Source organism: Salmo salar, chromosome ssa20 (assembly GCF_905237065.1).
Source record: "Salmo salar chromosome ssa20, Ssal_v3.1, whole genome shotgun sequence".
Lineage (NCBI taxonomy): Eukaryota > Metazoa > Chordata > Actinopteri > Salmoniformes > Salmonidae > Salmo > Salmo salar.
Window position 1 is genome coordinate 89,769,523 of NC_059461.1, and position 19,258 is coordinate 89,788,780.

The window sequence follows — 19,258 nt, forward strand, 5'->3', positions numbered from 1 at the left end:
ACGTCCGGTGAACAGGTCAGGGTTCCATAGCCGCAGGCAGAACAGTTGAAACTGGAGCAGCAGCACGGCCAGGTGGACTGGGGACAGCAAGGAGTCATCATGCCAGGTAGTCCTGAGGCATGGTCCTAGGGCTCAGGTCCTCCGAGAGAAAGAAAGAAAGAGAGAAAGAGAGAATTAGAGAGAGCATATTTAAATTCACACAGGACACCGGATAAGACAAGAGAAATACTCCAGATGTAACAGACTGACCCTAGCCCCCCGACACATAAACTACTGCAGCATAAATAGTGGAGGCTGAGACAATTACATTGATGGAAGCAACAATCTATCCGCAAAATATTAAAACTGATCTACCCCGAAGGGGGGAAAAAAGGGATGAGTCCTGTATGATTGGTGACGGTAAGGATGAGTCCTGTAAGATTGGTGACGGTAAGGATGAGTCCTCTTTGATTGGTGACGGTAAGGATGAGTCCTCTTTGATTGGTGACGGTAAGGATGAGTCCTGTATGATTGGTGACGGTAAGGATGAGTCCTGTATGATTGGTGACGGTAAGGATGAGTCCTGTATGATTGGTGACGGTAAGGATGAGTCCTGTAGGATGAGTCCTGTATGATTGGTGACGGTGAGGATGAGTCCTGATGATTGGTGAGGCGGATGAGTCCTGTATGAGGTGACGGTAAGGATGAGTCCTGTAAGATGGTGACGGAGGATGAGTCCTGTATGATTGGTGACGGTAAGGATGAGTCCTGTATGATTGGTGACGGTGAGGATGAGTCCTGTATGATTGGTGACGGTGCGGATGAGTCCTGTATGATTGGTGACGGTAAGGATGAGTCCTGGGTCCTGTGAATCTCATTCTCACAGTTTCATCTATTATAATTGCAATGCCAGTGTGTTCATCCCAAATGGATTCCTGTTATTTATATAGTGCTCTACTTTTGATTTTGGGCCCTGATTTAAAAGTAGTGCACTTCACTATAAAAGGAATAGGGTGGCATTTGGGACATTTCATACAGGACGTCCACATTCACAGATCATTTAACGTGCTAAGAATGCAATTCGGAAGCGACTTCCCTTTCAATTACAATCATGTTGTGGTATACAGTGTAAATTTCCACCAGTGAGAGAATATTTCCACTAGCAGATGTGTTGTCATGTATTCTGTTATTGATTTCTAGTCACGTCTCAGATTACTTGTATTTGTTGGACTGGTCCCTGTCGGTGATTTGGTGATGTGCATTGAGTAATGAATTGATTCTTTCTCCTCTTATCCCTCTCTCCCTCCGCTCTCTCTCCTCTCATCCCCCCTCTCTCTCCTCTCATCCCCCTCCTCCGTCTCTCCTCTCATCCCCCTCTCCCTCCTCCGTCTCTCCTCTCATCCCCCTCTCCCTCCTCCGTCTCTCCTCTCATCCCCCTCTCCCTCCTCCATCTCTCCTCTCATCCCCCTCTCCCTCCTCCATCTCTCTGCCCCATCCTCCTCTCTGCCCCATCTCCTCTCTGCCCCATCTCCTCTCTGCCCCATCTCCTCTCTGCCCCATCTCCTCTCTGCCCCTCTCCTCTCCACCCCCCCTCTCCTCTCCACCCCCTCCCCCTCTCCCTCCTCCGTCTCTCCTCTCCCGCCTCCGTCTCTCCTCTCCCTCCTCCGTCTCTCCTCTCCCTCCGTCCCTCCTCCCCCTCCTCCGTCCCTCCTCTCCCTCCTCCGTCTCTCCTCCGTCTCTCCTCTGTCCCTCCTCTCCCTCCTCTGTCTCTCCTCCGTCTCTCCTCTCCCTCCTCCGTCTCTCCTCTCCTCCAGGGTTCTCCATCTCAGTGGTGGAGGAGGATTCAGTCCAGCAGCTCTACATTACTGATGTGAAGGCGGGAGGATTAGCCTTCGCTAAAGGTTCCTTACCACACACACCATCTCATGAATTTCCTTCAAACACACATACTCCATCTATAGTGGGAAGATACAATACGATTAGAGATGGACCAGAACCAGACGGACAGGGCAGGTAGTGGGAAGATGGACCAGAACCAGACGGACAGGGCAGGTAGTGGGAAGATGGACCTGAACCAGACGGACAGGGCAGGTAGTGGGAAGATGGACCAGAACCAGACAGAGAGGGCAGCTAGTGGGAAGATGGACCAGAACCAGACAGAGAGGGCAGGTAGTGGGAAGATGGACCAGAACCAGACAGAGAGGGCAGGTAGTGGGAAGATGGACCTGAACCAGACGGAGAGGGCAGGTAGTGGGAAGATGGACCAGAACCAGACGGACAGGGCAGCTAGTGGGAAGATGGACCAGAACCAGATGGAGAGGGCAGCTAGTGGGAAGATGGACCAGAACCAGACAGAGAGGGCAGGTAGTGGGAAGATGGACCAGAACCAGACGGAGAGGGCAGGTAGTGGGAAGATGGACCAGAACCAGACAGAGAGGGCAGGTAGTGGGAAGATGGACCAGAACCAGACAGAGAGGGCAGGTAGTGGGAAGATGGACCAGAACCAGACAGAGAGGGCAGGTAGTGGGAAGATGGACCAGAACCAGACAGAGAGGGCAGGTAGTGGGAAGATGGACCAGAACCAGACAGAGAGGGCAGGTAGTGGGAAGATGGACCAGAACCAGACGGACAGGGCAGGTAGTGGGAAGATGGACCAGAACCAGACGGAGAGGGCAGGTAGTGGGAAGATGGACCAGAACCAGACAGAGAGGGCAGGTAGTGGGAAGATGGACCAGAACCAGACGGAGAGGGCAGCTAGTGGGAAGATGGACCAGAACCAGACAGAGAGGGCAGGTAGTGGGAAGATGGACCAGAACCAGACGGAGAGGGCAGGTAGTGGGAAGATGGACCAGAACCAGACAGAGAGGGCAGCTAGTGGGAAGATGGACCAGAACCAGACGGACAGGGCAGGTAGTGGGAAGATGGCATATGATTGGTTTCATCATCAGCCATCTCAATACAAACCACTAAAAAGAGGGTGGCTGTACAATCAACGATGATATAATTACAGCTGATGAGCCATTCATAAAGCTGTGTGTGTCTGTGTGTGTTAGGGGAATGCTCTCCCCAGTGCTAATGTGGAGTTGGTCAATATGGGAGTTGTGATTTTATTTTAGTGAAATGAAATGCATATTAATGGCTAATTTGATTAAAGGTGCCCTCCGTCAGCCTCAAGTCTTCTGATTAGAAGAATAATCTGACGACACACTGATTAGTGTCTTTGTCCCAAATGTACACCTATTACCTACTGTAAATTCCGGACTATAAGCCGCAACTTTTTTCCCAGGCTTTGAACCTCGCGGCTTAAACAATGACGCGGCTAATATATGGATTTTTCCCGCTTTCAATTTTTGTTTATCCAAAAAAAACACATTCTGTGACGTGCTCAGTTTTTTGGCGGCATGAAGCTTTCCTTAGACCAATGAAATTGCCGAACGGGTTAAGGTCAAACAACTTTTTTGTTTACTGTTTAGATTAAATCGAGCGCTCTCAAACTTCCCATCATTCTTATTACGGTAGTCATTTTGTCACCCTCATCATGGCAAAGACACGGAGAAATGCATATGATGCAGCTTTCAAGTTGAAGGCGATTGATCTGGCTGTTGGAAAAGGAAATAGAGCTGCTGCACGGGAGCTTGGTCTTAATGAGTCGATGATAAGACGTTGGAAACAGCAGCGTGAGGAATTGACTCAGTGCAAAAAGACAACTAAAGCTTACTGCTAATATTTTGTTACAAGCCGTGTTTCGTTAAAGCCTGTTTATTTTTTGTTACAAGCCGTGTTTCGTTAAAGCCTGTGTAAAGTTCATTTGTTTCAATATACCGGTAGGCACCTGCGGCTTATAGACATGTGCGGCTTATTTATGTTCAAAATAATATATATTTTTTTATTCAGTGGGTGAGGCATATATTCAGGTGCGCTTAATAGTCCGGAAATTACGGTATATAGTGCACAGGCATCTCCCTGACATAATGCTGTCTCAGTGTGGCAGTGTGCCATAGGGGATCCATACTGCAGGTTAGAGGGCGCAGCAAGGTACCTCAGTGGAGGACCTTTCTCAGGTCACATAGAGAGAGAAATGGGTCCCTCCTGGGGCTGAGAGAGAGAGAATTAACGACCTCATGGTGCCAGGAAAGAGTGGAGACAATATAAATATGATATTGTGTAGTATAGACCGTGTGAGACATCCTCCACACCTCCACACATACACTAATATACTATCTTGGCCCTCCAGGTCTAAATGCGGGGGATGAGATCTTGCAGCTGAATGGGAAAGACTCGTGCAGATTGAAGTTCGGGGACATGAAGGAGGCGTTCTCCCAGGCCTCTCTGTCCCTGACCGTCAACACTCTGCCCTCTACGGATCGACGACAGACCTGTTACCTGCCCCCCCGACGCTCTGACGCACAGGAAGACCTCCACACTGACATCTTCTCTATGAACCAGGGTGAGTTACAGTCCACCTCTATACTGACGTGTTCTCTGTGAACCAGGGTGAGTTACAGTCCACCTCTATACTGACATGTTCTCTGTGAACCAGGGTGAGTTACAGTCCACCTCTATACTGACGTGTTCTCTGTGAACCAGGGTGAGTTACAGTCCACCTCTATACTGACATCTCTGTGAACCAGGGTGAGTTACAGTCCACCTCTATACTGACGTGTTCTCTGTGAACCAGGGTGAGTTACAGTCCACCTCTATACTGACGTGTTCTCTGTGAACCAGGGTGAGTTACAGTCCACCTCTATACTGACGTGTTCTCTGTGAACCAGGGTGAGTTACAGTCCACCTCTATACTGACGTGTTCTCTGTGAACCAGGGTGAGTTACAGTCCACCTCTATACTGACGTGTTCTCTGTGAACCAGGGTGAGTTACAGTCCACCTCTATACTGACGTGTTCTCTGTGAACCAGGGTGAGTTACAGTCCACCTCTATACTGACGTGTTCTCTGTGAACCAGGGTGAGTTACAGTCCACCTCTATACTGACATCTCTGTGAACCAGGGTGAGTTACAGTCCACCTCTATACTGACGTGTTCTCTGTGAACCAGGGTGAGTTACAGTCCACCTCTATACTGACGTGTTCTCTGTGAACCAGGGTGAGTTACTGCATCCCAAATGGCTATTCCCTTTTCACAGCCTACACCTTATCAAAAGGGTCAAAAGTAGTGTACTGAATAGGGTGCCATTTGTAATGCTAGTGGTATTATTATAATGCTAGAGGGACAGCTACCTCACCCTGGTCTGTCTGATATGTTCCTTTTGGTTTTGTGTTGTTGATGTGGTGTTGATGTTCTTCCTGTTCCAGAGGAGATCCTGGATGACGGGGTTGGTCTGATGCTAGAGAGTTCCGGAGACAGCCTGGACGACGACTCTGAGAGCTTTAGTGAGGCAGACCAATGCAGAAAGGTAAGAACTCTCTTATCTCTTCATTCTTATTTGACCTTTTATTTAAGCGGGTGAAGTCTGAGATATGTGATACAAATGACAACAGACAGACATTTCAGTTGATTGTGAGGATTAGATAGTATGTTCCCTGAACGTTGTTCTACAGGTTGTCTGTACCAGTGGTTCGTCTCTGTGGATGTGAGTTGCCTTTTGGGATAGAGGTGTTGATTTGTTATGATTCTCAGTATCAGCAATATCCTGCTTTCAGGCTTTCATTCTGAGTGCTCCACTTGGGATACGTCCTTTTATAGTACACTACGTTTGACCTATTGACCCCGGTCAAAAGGAGTGCACTATAGAGGGAATAGGGTGTCATTTAAGAAGCAGACTTGGACTCCTTTTCATGAATGTCATCTGTAGTGTTGTCTCTTTTTGGGATCCGTCTCTCTCTGAAGTCTGTCTCTTTGAGGTCCGTCTCTTTGAGGTCTGTCTCGTCGTCACTTTCGTCATCCCAGGTTTCAGGCAGTCTGCTCTCTAGGTTTCAGGCAGTCTGCTCTCTAGGTTTCAGGCAGTCTGCTCTCTAGGTTTCAGGCAGTCTGCTCTCTAGGCCTGGTTTCAGGCAGTCTGCTCTCTAGGTTTCAGGCAGTCTGCTCTCTAGGCCAGGTTTCAGGCAGTCTGCTCTCTAGGTTTCAGGCAGTCTGCTCTCTAGGCCTGGTTTCAGGCAGTCTGCTCTCTAGGCCTGGTTTCAGGCAGTCTGCTCTCTAGGCCTGGTTTCAGGCAGTCTGCTCTCTAGGTTTCAGGCAGTCTGCTCTCTCGGCCTGGTTTCAGGCAGTCTACTCTCTAGGCCTGGTTTCAGGCAGTCTGCTCTCTACGTTTCAGGCAGTTTGCTCTCTAGGCCTGGTTTCAGGCAGTCTGCTCTCTAGGCCTGGTTTCAGGCAGTCTGCTCTCTAGGCCTGGTTTCAGGCAGTCTGCTCTCTAGGTTTCAGGCAGTCTGCTCTCTAGGCCTGGTTTCAGGCAGTCTACTCTCTAGGCCTGGTTTCAGGCAGTCTGCTCTCTAGGTTTCAGGCAGTTTGCTCTCTAGGCCTGGTTTCAGGCAGTCTGCTCTCTAGGCCTGGTTTCAGGCAGTCTGCTCTCTAGGCCTGGTTTCAGGCAGTCTGCTCTCTAGGTTTCAGGCAGTCTGCTCTCTAGGTTTCAGGCAGTCTGCTCTCTAGGCCTGGTTTCAGGCAGTCTGCTCTCTAGGTTTCAGGCAGTGTGCTCTCTAGGCCTGGTTTCAGGCAGTCTGCTCTCTAGGTTTCAGGCAGTGTGCTCTCTAGGCCTGGTTTCAGGCAGTCTGCTCTCTAGGTTTCAGGCAGTCTGCTCTCTAGGTTTCAGGCAGTGTGCTCTCTAGGCCTGGTTTCAGGCAGTCTGCTCTCTAGGTTTCAGGCAGTCTGCTCTCTAGGCCTGGTTTCAGGCAGTCTGCTCTCTAGGTTTCAGGCAGTCTGCTCTCTAGGCCTGGTTTCAGGCAGTCTGCTCTCTAGTCTCTTTTTGGCCTGAGGTTCATTATATCTCCACCTGACACTGTCTGACACCTGCTGGAGTTCACACTTCCTTCCTCTCTTCCATTATTATCATACTTCCTCCCTCTCTTCCTCCTCCATTATTTACTGCAATGAGGGGGGAAAGTATTTGATCCCCTGCTGATTTTGTACGTTTGCCCACTGACAAAGAAATTATCAGTCTATAATTTTAATGGTAGGTTTATTTGAACAGTGAGAGACAGAATAACAACAAAAAAATCCAGAAAAATGCATGTCAAAAATGTTATAAATTGATTTGCATTTTAATGAGGGAAATAAGTATTTGACCCCCTCTCAATCAGAAAGATTTCTGGCTCCCAGGTGTCTTTATACAGGTAACGAGCTGAGATTAGGAGCACACTCTTAACCTCTAACCTCAACAGCCAGTGTAATCCCGTGGCGCGTTATTCAAATACCTCAAAAATGCAAAAACGTCAAATTTTCAAACATATGACTATTTTACACCATTTTAAAGACAAGACTCTCGTTAATCTAACCACACTGTCCGATTTCAAAAAGGCTTTACAACGAAAGCAAAACATTAGATTATGTCAGCAGAGTACCCAGCCAGAAATAATCAGACACCCATTTTTCAAGCTAGCATATAATGTCACATAAACCCAAACCACAGCTAAATGCAGCACTAACCTTTGATGATCTTCATCAGATGACAACCCTAGGACATTATGTTATACAATGCATGCATGTTTTGTTCAATCAGGTTCATATTTATATCAAAAACCAGCTTTTTACATTAGCATGTGACTAGCATTCCCACCGAACACTGCCGTTGAATTTACTAAATTACTCAACGTTGAGGAATCAGCGCAGAACTACACGGGAGGATCTTGTCAATGATCTCAAGGCAGCTGGGACCATAGTCACCAAGAAAACAATTGGTAACACACTACGCCGTGAAGGACTGAAATCCTGCAGCGCCCGCAAGGTCCCCCTGCTCAAGAAAGCACATATACATGCCCGTCTGAAGTTTGCCAATGAACATCTGAATGATTCACTGGGTGAAAGTGTTGTGGTCAGATGAGACCAAAATGGAGCTCTTTGGCATTAACTGAACATGCCGTGTTTGGAGGAGGAGGAATGCTGCCTATGACCCCAAGAACACCATCTCCACCGTCAGACATGGAGGTGGAAACATTATGCTTTGGGGGTGTTTTTCTGCTAAGGGGACAGGACAACTTCACCGCATCAAAGGGACGATGGACGGGGCCATGTACCGTCAAATCTTGGGTAAGAACCTCCTTCCCTCAGCCAGGGCATTGAAAATGGGTCGTGAATGGGTATTCCAGCATGACAATGACCCAAAACACACGGCCAAGGCAACATAGGAGTGGCTCAAGAAGAAGCACATTAAGGTCCTGGAGGCGCCTAGCCAGTCTCCAGACCTTAACTTGTTATGGATAGGGGGCAGTATTTTCACGGCCGGATAAAAAACGTACCTGATTTAATCTGGTTATTACTCCTGCCCAGAAACTAGAATATGCATATAATTAGTAGCTTTGGATAGAAAACACTCCAACGTTTCTAAAACTGTTTGAATGGTGTCTGTGAGTATAACAGAACTCAAATGGCATGCCAAAACCTGAGAAGATTCTGTACAGGAAGTACCCTGTCTGACCATTTATTGGCCTTCTTTGTCATCTCTATCCAAAACAGAGGATCTCTGCTGTAACGTGACACTTTCTAAGGCTCCCATAGGCTCTCAGAAGAACGTTGAATGATGACTCTGCAGTCTCTGGCTGAAAAACAGTAGCGCATTTGGATAGTGGTCGATCTGAGAACAATGAGACGGGCGCACGCATGCACGTGAAGAAGCCATTTTACATTTTCAGTCTTTGAACGAAAACAACGACTACCGGTCGGAATATTATCGCTATTTTACGAGAAAAATTGTATAAAAATTGATTTTAAACAGCGTTTGACATGCTTCGAAGTACGGTAATGAAATATTTTGAATTTTTTTGTCACGATATGCGTCCGCGCGTCACCCTTCGTTACCCTTCGGATAGTGTCTTGAACGCACGAACCAAACGCCGCTATTTGGATATAACTATGGATTATTTGGAACCAAACCAACATTTGTTGTTGAAGTAGAAGTCCTGGGAGTGCATTCTGACGAAGAACAGCAAAGGTAATCCAATTTTTCTTACAGTAAATCTGAGTTTGGTGAGTACCAAACTTGGTGGGTGTCAAAATAGCTAGCCTGTGATGGCCGGGCTATCTACTCTATTAGAATATTGCAAAATGTGCTTTCACCGAAAAGCTATTTTAAAATCGGACACCGCGATTGCATAAAGGAGTTCTGTATCTATAATTCTTAAAATAATTATGTTTTTTGTGAACGTTTATCGTGAGTAATTTAGTAAATTCACCGGAAGTGTTCGGTGGGAATGCTAGTTCTGAACGTCACATGCTAATGTAAAAAGCTGGTTTTTGATATAAATATGAACTTGATTGAACAAAACATGCATGTATTGTATAACATAATGTCCTAGGAGTGTCATCTGATGAAGATCATCAAAGGTTAGTGCTGCATTTAGCTGTGGTTTTGGTTTTTGTGACATTATATGCTAGCTTGAAAAATGGGTGTCTGATTATTTCTGGCTGGGTACTCTCCTGACATAATCTAATGTTTTGCTTTCGTTGTAAAGCCTTTTTGAAATCGGACAGTGTGGTTAGATAAAGGAGAGTCTTGTCTTTAAAATGGTGTAAAATAGTCATATGTTTGAAAAATGGAAGTTTTGGAATTTTCGAGGAGTTTGTATTTCGCGCCACGCCCTATCATTGGATATTGGAGCGATGTAAGAGGTTAATCCCATAGAAAATCTGTGGAGGGAGCTAAACCTACCTTTAAAATTATAGACGGATCATTTCTTTGTCAGTGGGCAAACGTACAAAATCAGCAGGGGATCAAATACTTTTTTCCCTCACTGTATGTTCACTGCAGTTTTTCCTTTCTTACTCTCTGTGTCTCTCCGCTCTCTCCTCTCTCTGTCTCTGTGTCCCTCTTCACTCTCTTCGCTCTCTCTCTCTCTCTCTCTCTCTCTCTCTCTCTCTCTCTCAATTTTCAATTCAATTCGCTTTATTGGCATGACGTAACAATGTACATATTGCCAAAGCTTATTTTGGATATTTACAATATAAAAATGAGAATCAAAATGGTCAACGGGACAACAGTAACAACAATAACCAAGGGTCAAAATAACCCTACATTCAACAATAACAATAGCCATACAGTAGAGGACATGTGCAGGTTTATTGGTCTGTCAGACACTGTCCCTCATCTTATGGCAGGCAGCAATGTAGTGCGCTGCCAACCCACAGCTCTCTGCGTCCTCCCCCAACAGGACGGGTAGCCTACTCTCATCAGAGAGGTCTTTGAAAACTTGAATAAGGGTTTCAAATTTGGAGAAATGACTTTCTAATTGTTTTATGTTTTTGACATGTCGTAAGGAAATGCAGCTCAGTCTCAGGTTCTGCTGTTGTGCAGTGGTTGCACAGCCTTTCCTCTACAGGGAGCCAGGTTTTCCTGTGTCTACCCTTCTCAATGGCAAGGCTGTGCTCACTGAGCCTGTACTTTGTCAAGGTTTTTCTGAGGTTTTGATCAGTAACCATGGTCAAATATTTAGCCACGGTGTACAGTCGATTTAGGGCCAGATAGCACTGCATTTTGATTTGTGCTTGTGTTTCCCAATAAGCAGTGTAGTTTTGTTTTGACTGTGTTGTAATTTGGTTTATTCTGATTGATTGGATGTTCTGGTCCTGAGGCTTCAGTGTGTTAGTAGGACAGGTTTGTGAACTCAGCCCCAGGACCAGCTGGATGAGGGTCCTGAGGCTTCAGTGTGTTAGTAGGACAGGTTTGTGAACTCAGCCCCAGGACCAGCTGGATGAGGGGACTCTTTTCTTTGCTCAGCTCTTGGCATTGCAGAGCTTGGTAATGATATGAGAGGGGGTCACTGTATTTTAGATGTTTCCAAAATTTAATTGCTATTTTTTGAGTTTTTATTATTAGTGGATATTGGCCTAATTCTGCCCTGCATGCATTGTTTGTAGTTTTCCTCTGGACATGTAGGAGAATCTTACAGAACTCTGCATGTAGGCTTTCAATGGGGTGTTTGTCCCATTTGATGAAATCTTGTTTTGCAAGTGGACCCCACACCTCGCTGCCATAAAGTGCAATTGGTTCAATGACATATTCAATTAGTTTTAGCCAAATTTTAATAGGTATTTCAATTTGAATTAGCTTTTTAATGGCGTAGAATGCCCTGCGTGCTTTCTCTCTCAGTTCATTCACTGCCTCATTAAGGTGTCCAGTTGAGCTTATATTTAAACCTCAGTAATTGTAGTGTGTACAGTACTCTATATATTTTAACCTCAGTAATTGTAGTGTGTGCAGTATTCTATATATTTTGTACCAATTGACAACTTTGGTCTAATTCCCTGAGATCTGGATCTTCTCTGGAAAATCATTATTTTATTATTTTTGGGGTTTACTGCCAGGGCCCAGGTCTGGCAGTACTGCTCTAGCAGGTCCAGGCTCTGCTGTAGGCCATGTGCTGTGGGTGACAGCAGGCATAGGTCATCTGCGAAGAGTAGGCATTTAACTTCTGAATTGTGGAGACTAACACCAGGGGCTGAGGATTTTTCTAGAATAGTGGCCAATTCGTTGATGTAAATATTGAAGAGTGCAGGGCTCAGATTGCAACCCTGACGAAGGCCCCGCCCCTGGTTAAAGAATTCTGTTCTTTTCTTGCCAATTTTAATGCTGCACTTATTGCCTGTATACATTGATTTAATTATGTCATATGTTTTACCCCGTACACCACTTTCAATAACTTTGTAGAACAGTCCTGTATGCCAAATAGAATCAAATGCTTTTTGTAAGTCGATAAAGCAAGTGCATATTTTGGTATTATTTTGGTGGACATGTTTATCTATCAGGGTGTGTAAGGTGTAAATATGATCAGTTGTGCGATGTTTTGGTATAAATCCAATTTGGCTTTTACTCAAGACATTGTGCTTATTAAGGAAGTTTAGAACTCTTACATTTATAATACTACAGAAAGCCTTCCCCAGGTTACTGTTCACACAAATGCCTCTGTAATTGTTAGGGTCAAATATGTCTCCGTTCTTAAAGATTGGGGTTATGAGTCCTTGATTCCAGATGTCAGGGAAATAACCTACACCCAGGATCAAATTAAACAGTTTTAATATAGCCAATTGAAATTTTGAACTAGTGAGTTTGAGCATCTCACTTAGGATGCCATCAGGTCCGCATGCTTTTTTAAATTTGAGAGCCTGAAGTTTCTTATAGAGCTCCTGGTCAGTAATTGGGGAGTCCAATGGATTTTGATTGTCCTTTATAGCTTTTTCTAATCCATACAACTTCTCATGAATTTGGCGTTGTTCTGCGTTTGTGTCAATTTGAACGGTGTTGTAGAGTGTTTTGAAATGGGTTGTCCATATGTCACCATTTTGTATCGCTAATTCCTCTTGTTTAGATTTTTTACGTTTTTTCCAATTTTTCCAGAAGTTGTTTGTGTTTATGGAGTTGTTTGTGTTTATGGACTCCTCAATTAGTGTCAGCTGCTTGCTGTTGTACTGTGCTTTTTTGGTTCTGAGTGTACGTTTATAGAGTTTTAAAGTCTCACAGTAGTGAAGGCGTAATTCACCATTATTTGGGTCTCTGTGCTTTTGGTTGGATAGTGTTCTAAGTTTTTTCCTTATTTTACAATCTGCATCAAACCAGTTGTCATCTGTGATTATTTTTGTTTTGTTTTTTATCAATTTCAATTGTGCTTCTTTTGCCAGTTGCCTGAATATATAGTTGATGTTTTGTACTGCTAGATCGATGCCTTCTTTACTGTGAGTGAATGTGGTATCCAGAAAGTTATCTAAGAGAGTTTGGCTATTTTGGTTCCAGTTTGCTTTCTGGTATTCTGTGCTGTTTTGGGCCCATCTGTATGAATTTCTGATGTTGTACAGCTTACTGGGCTGTGAATGTGTGGTTGTTTACATGTCTGTTCTTTTGAGGAACAACGTAATTTGGCTGACAGTGAATGAGCTGAGAGAGAAAGGGTCCATGTCTGTAATCATATAGTTTATTGTGCTGTGGCCAAGAGGTGAGCAATAGGTGAATCTCCCCAAAGAGTCCCCCCGTATCCTACCATTGACCAAGTACAGACCCAGACTTCTCTCTCTCTGTCTCCTCTCTCTCTCTCTCTCTCTCTCTCTCTCTCTCTCTCTCTCTCTCTCTCTCTGTGTCTCCTCTCTCTCTGTCTGTGTCTCTCTCTCCCTCTCCTCTCTCTCTGTCTCTGTGTCTCTCTCTCCCTCTCCTCTCTCTGTCTCTGTGTCTCTCTCTCCCTCTCCTCTCTCTCTATCTGTATCTCTCTCCCCCTCTCCTCTCTCTCTGTCTCTGTGTCTCTCTCTCCCTCTCCCTCTCTCTGTCTCTGTGTCTCTCTCTCCCTCTCTCTCTCTCTGTCTCTGTGTCTCTCTCTCCCTCTCCTCTCTCTCTGTCTCTGTGTCTCTCTTGCGCTCTCCTCTCTCTGTCTCTGTCTCTGTCTCTCTCTCCCTCTCATGTCTCTCTGTCTCTGTGTCTCTCTTCGCTCTCTCCTCTCTCTGTCTCTGTCTCTGTGTCTCTCTCTCCCTCTCCTCTCTCTCTGTCTCTGTGTCTCTCTTCGCTCTCTCTCTCTCTCTCTCTCTGTCTCTGTGTCTCTCTCTCCCTCTCCTCTCTCTCTGTCTCTGTGTCTCTCTTCGCGCTCTCCTCTCTCTGTCTCTGTCTCTCTCTCTCCCTCTCATGTCTCTCTGTCTCTGTGTCTCTCTTCGCTCTCTCCTCTCTCTCTCTCTCTGTCTCTGTGTCTCTCTCTCCCTCTCCTCTCTCTCTATCTGTATCTCTCTCTCCCTCTCCTCTCTCTCTGTCTCTGTGTCTCTCTCTCCCTCTCCTCTCTCTGTCTCTGTGTCTCTCTCTCCCTCTCCTCTCTCTCTGTCTCTGTGTCTCTCTTCGCGCTCTCCTCTCTCTGTCTCTGTGTCTCTCTCTCCCTCTCCTCTCTCTGTCTCTGTGTCTCTCTCTCCCTCTCCTCTCTCTCTGTCTCTGTGTCTCTCTTCGCGCTCTCCTCTCTCTGTCTCTGTGTCTCTCTCTCCCTCTCCTCTCTCTGTCTGTCTCTCTCTCTCCCTCTCATGTCTCTCTGTCTCTGTGTCTCTCTTCGCTCTCTCCTCTCTCTGTCTCTGTCTCTGTGTCTCTCTCTCCCTCTCCTCTCTCTCTGTCTCTGTGTCTCTCTTCGCGCTCTCCTCTCTCTGTCTCTGTCTCTCTCTCTCCCTCTCATGTCTCTCTGTCTCTGTGTCTCTCTTCGCTCTCTCCTCTCTCTGTCTCTGTCTCTCTCTCCCTCTCCTCTCTCTCTGTCTCTGTGTCTCTCTTCGCTCTCTCCTCTCTCTCTCTCTCTCTCTGTCTCTGTGTCTCTCTCTCCCTCTCCTCTCTCTCTGTCTCTGTGTCTCTCTTCGCTCTCTCCTCTCTCTCTCTCTCTGTCTCTGTGTCTCTCTCTCCCTCTCCTCTCTCTCTGTCTCTGTGTCTCTCTCTCCCTCTCCTCTCTCTCTGTCTCTGTGTCTCTCTCTCCCTCTCCTCTCTCTCTGTCTCTGTGTCTCTCTTCGCTCTCTCCTCTCTCTCTCTCTCTGTCTCTAACAATTAACAGTAAACATTACACTCACAGAAGTTCCAAAAGAATAAAGACATTTCAAAGGTAATATTATGTATATATACAGTATTGTGATGATCTGCAAATGGTTAAAGTACAAAAGGGAAAATAAATAAACATAAATATGGGTTGTATTTACAATGGTGTTTGTTCTTCACTGGTTGACCTTTTCTTGTGGAAACAGGTCACATATCTTACTGCTGTGATGTCACACTGTGGTATTTCACCCAGTAGATATGGGAGTTTATCAACATTGGATTTGTTTTCGAATTCTTTGTGGGTCTGTGTAATCTGAGGGAAATATGTGTCTCTAATATGGTCATACATTTGGCAGGAGGTTAGGAAGTGCAGGAGGTCTCTCTCTGCCTGAGTGCCTGCATGGTAGAACACTTCCAAGTAACCAAGGAAGAAAAGCCTGACAGGAGGAAAATAATGGCATCCTAATCCCTGTATAGTGCACTACTTTTGACCACAAAAATAGTGCACTTAATAGGGAACAGGGTGCCTTTTGGGATGCAGGCAAAGCTTTTCTTTCTCTGTGAAATACGCTAATGACTGCCGTGGCTCGCTAATTAGCTAGTCGCTGCTGACAGCTCAGACTCAGTAATAATGGTGCAAAATGATAACATGGTCGTTAGCTGCTGTGATGCTCCACCTCTCTCTCTCGCTCTTTCTTCTCTCTGCTCGCTCTCTACTCTCTCACACACACACACACCCTCCTCTCCAGAAGTAGTGCACTACATAGGGAATAGGCTGCTATATATGTGACTCAGCCTCACTGCAAGACAATCTGCCTAGCAGGTTCCTGTTGACCTCAGAGCTCTCTTCTAAAGACCCTTCCCACCGATGTCTTTACAAGCAGCCTTGTGGATGAATGTACCTTCCCGTTGTGTAACCTGCTACCATGAGCCCTATTGGTCCTGGACAAAAGCAGTGCACTATATAGAGAATAGGGTGCCATTTGGGAAGGGCCCTACATGTTTGTCATTTGACAACCGTTGAGAAATCATATCATTTCACAGGTATTTTAACGTGTCCTTCACCTCTCCTCGATCTTCTCAAAACCTTTTTTTGCTTCCTTTTAATTCCTGGCCCTGCCAATCCTGCTCCGCCTGCCACCGTTGGTTACCTCACTCCATCCTTCCCTTCTTCCCACTCCTCTCATCCCCCTGTTCTCTCTGGACAGATGAGAGGACAGGAGTAGTAGTATTATTATTATTATTATTATATATTTTTTCTTCATTCTTTACTGTGCTGCAACTGGAGTTGGCCAGGTCCCTCTCTCTTTCTCTCCCTCTCTCTTTCTCTCCTCTCTTTCTCTGTTTCTCTCTCCCTCTCTCCTTCTCTCCTCTCTTTCTCTGTTTCTCTCTCCCTCTCTCCCTCTTTCTGTTTCTCTCTCCCTCTTTCTGTTTCTCTCTCCCTCTCTCCCTCTCTCTTTCTCTGTTTCTCTCTCTCTTTCTCTGCTTCTCTCTCTTTCTCTGTTTCTCTCCCTCTCTTTCTCTCTCTCCTCTCGTTCTGTTTCTCTCTCCCTCTCTCCCTCTCTTTCTGTTTCTCTCTCCCTCTCTCCCTCTTTCTGTTTCTCTCTCCCTCTTTCTGTTTCTCTCTCCCTCTTTCTGTTTCTCTCTCCCTCTTTCTGTTTCTCTCTCCCTCTCTCCCTCTCTTTCTGTTTCTCTCTCCCTCTCTCCCTCTCTTTCTGTTTCTCTCTCCCTCTCTCTTTCTCTCTCGCTCCTCACTCAATTCAATTTTAAAATGTTGTCCGTCCGTCCCTAGCAAGCCAACACTATAGAGAGAGAGAGAGAGAGAGAGAGAGAGAGAACACCACCAACACTATATATATAGAGAGAGAGAGCTAGCTAGCTGTGGCACATCTGAATGAAAGGATTGAAGGAGGAGTGTTGGAGGAGGAGTGTTGGAGGAGGAGTGTTGGAGGAGGAGTGTTGGAAGACTGAAGAGAGGTGGTAGGCGAGAACAGAACAGAGGAAGAAGAGACATAGAAACAGCTTCGCCTGGCATCCAGCCTTCTCTTCTTCTTCACTTCCTCTTCCTCCTTTCTGGGTTTTTTCTGTCACAACATAATAAAGTGGAAGGACACGTTGGAGAGAGAGAGAGCGTCTGCTCTGTTCTGCTTTGCTTTGCTCAATGCGTGACTCTTCCCTTTCTCTGACTGAGGCTTGGACTGACTGACTGTCCTCTCCTCCTACTCTGCCTCTACGTCCGTCTTTCTGTCCGCCTGCCTGCCTGCCTGCCTGTCCGCCTGCCTGCCTGCCTGTCCGCCTGCCTGCCTGCCTGCCTGCCTGTCCGCCTGTCCGCCTGCCCGCCTGCCCGCCTGCCCGCCTGCCTGCCATGTCTGCCCTGAAGAGGAGCAAGCACTCCTCAGAGTCCATCTATGACATGCTGCATCTGGTGAGCGTGCTCTCTAACCTAACTAGCTACGTCTGCTACTCTTTACTCACATCTTTTCTTCACTGTTTGTCGTCTACTTTGTCGGTTTGTTGGTTCATACCTTCAACTTTTATTTTCTTATTGGTCAGATGTCGTATAGTACTCTGTGTGAGACTGTTGTCGCTCGCTAACTTAGACGAACTGAAGGCTAGCTGGTGTGGTGAGGGTGTGTTTCCTGATGATGCTTTTAATCGCTGTGATTCACACCTTCTATGCATCCCTAATGGTTCCCTATGGGGCGGCAGGTAGCCTAGTGGTTAGAGGCAGGTAGCCTAGTGGTTAGAGGCAGGTAGCCTAGTGGTTAGAGGCAGGTAGCCTAGTGGTTAGAGGCAGGTAGCCTAGTGGTTAGAGGCAGGTAGCCTAGTGGTTAGAGGCAGGTAGCCTAGTGGTTAGAGGCAGGTAGCCTAGTGGTTAGGAGGCAGGTAGTCTAGTGGTTAGAGGCAGGTAGCCTAGTGGTTAGAGGCAGGTAGCCTAGTGGTTAGAGGCAGGTAGCCTAGTGGTTAGAGGCAGGTAGCCTAGTGGTTAGAGGCAGGTGGCCTAGTGGTTAGAGGCAGGTGGCCTAGTGGTTAGAGGCAGGTGGCCTAGTGGTTAGAGGCAGGTAGCCTAGTGGTTAGTGTGTTGGACTAGTAACCGAAAGGTTGCTGGATTGAATCCCTGAGCTGACAAGGTAAAAATCTGTCGTTCTGCCCCTGAACAAGACAGTTAACCCCACTGTTCCTAGGCTGTCATTGAAAATAAGAATTTGTTCTTATCTGACCTGCCTAGTTAAATAAAGGTTAAATATTTTGTTTAATACCCAATATAGTGCGCTATGGGCCGTGGTCAAAAGTAGTGCACTATAAAGCGAATAGGGTGCCATTTGGTATGCATATTTTCTCTAGGCTGCTAGGGTCCCCTGATGCACGGTCAGCTAGCAAAGCTCTCTAATCTGTCACCACAGTCCCTCAGCGCTGGCAGCTAGCAAAGCTCTCTAATCTGTCACCACAGTCCCTCAGCGCTAGCAGCTAGCAAAGCTCTCTAATCTGTCACCACAGTCCCTCAGCGCTGGCAGCTAGCAAAGCTCTCTAATCTGTCACCACAGTCCCTCAGCGCTGGCAGCTAGCAAAGCTCTCTAATCTGTCACCACAGTCCCTCAGCGCTGGCAGCTAGCAAAGCTCTCTAATCTGTCACCACAGTCCCTCAGCACTGTCACCACAGTCCCTCAGCGCTGGCAGCTAGCAAAGCTCTCTAATCTGTCACCACAGTCCCTCAGCGCTGGCAGCTAGCAAAGCTCTCTAATCTGTCACCACAGTCCCTCAGCGCTAGCAGCTAGCAAAGCTCTCTAATCTGTCACCACAGTCCCTCAGCGCTGGCAGCTAGCAAAGCTCTCTAATCTGTCACCACAGTCCCTCAGCGCTGGCAGCTAGCAAAGCTCTCTAATCTGTCACCACAGTCCCTCAGCGCTGGCAGCTAGCAAAGCTCTCTAATCTGTCACCACAGTCCCTCAGCACTGTCACCACAGTCCCTCAGCGCTGGCAGCTAGCAAAGCTCTCTAATCTGTCACCACAGTCCCTCAGCGCTGGCAGCTAGCAAAGCTCTCTAATCTGTCACCACAGTCCCTCAGCGCTGGCAGCTAGCAAAGCTCTCTAATCTGTCACCACAGTCCCTCAGCGCTGGCAGCTAGCAAAGCTCTCTAATCTGTCACCACAGTCCCTCAGCGCTGGCAGCTAGCAAAGCTCTCTAATCTGTCACCACAGTCCCTCAGCGCTGGCAGCTAGTAAAGCTCTCTAATCTGTCACCACAGTCCCTCAGCGCTAGCAGCTAGTAAAGCTCTCTAATCTGTCACCACAGTCCCTCAGCGCTAGCAGCTAGCAAAGCTCTCTAATCTGTCACCACAGTCCCTCAGCGCTAGCAGCTAGCAAAGCTCTCTAATCTGTCACCACAGTCCCTCAGCGCTAGCAGCTAGTAAAGCTCTCTAATCTGTCACCACAGTCCTATAAGCTTTTCTGTTATACACTTCTGTACCTGGACAATTGTGGGCTAGTACACAACTGTTAGTTAAATTTCCGCAAAGGACAAATTTCTTTATTTTGTATTACTTTTGACCCCTTTTCGCGCCCAGCCCACCCGTGTGTGTGTGTCTGTGTCTGTGTCTGTGTGTGTGTGTGTGTGTGTGTGTGTGTGTGTGTGTGTGTGTGTGTGTGTGTG

At 46.7% G+C, this 19,258-nt stretch overlaps 1 protein-coding gene across 5 annotated transcripts in view; it reads left to right on the top strand.

Moving 5' to 3' along the window:
• LOC106581531 (rho guanine nucleotide exchange factor TIAM1) overlaps window positions 1-19,258 on the top strand; it is a 228,651-nt gene that overhangs the window by 165,678 nt on the left and 43,715 nt on the right. For 4 of the 5 annotated variants that reach the window (XM_045704100.1, XM_045704103.1, XM_045704102.1 and 1 more), the window contains 4 exons: window positions 1,794-1,880; window positions 4,214-4,426; window positions 5,288-5,388; window positions 16,988-17,032. In XM_045704100.1, coding sequence (XP_045560056.1) covers window positions 1,794-1,880; window positions 4,214-4,426; window positions 5,288-5,388; window positions 16,988-17,032 — 446 coding nt within the window. The remainder of the gene's footprint in view (window positions 1-1,793; window positions 1,881-4,213; window positions 4,427-5,287; window positions 5,389-16,987; window positions 17,033-19,258) is intronic. The other variant, XM_045704104.1, reaches the window with a different exon arrangement.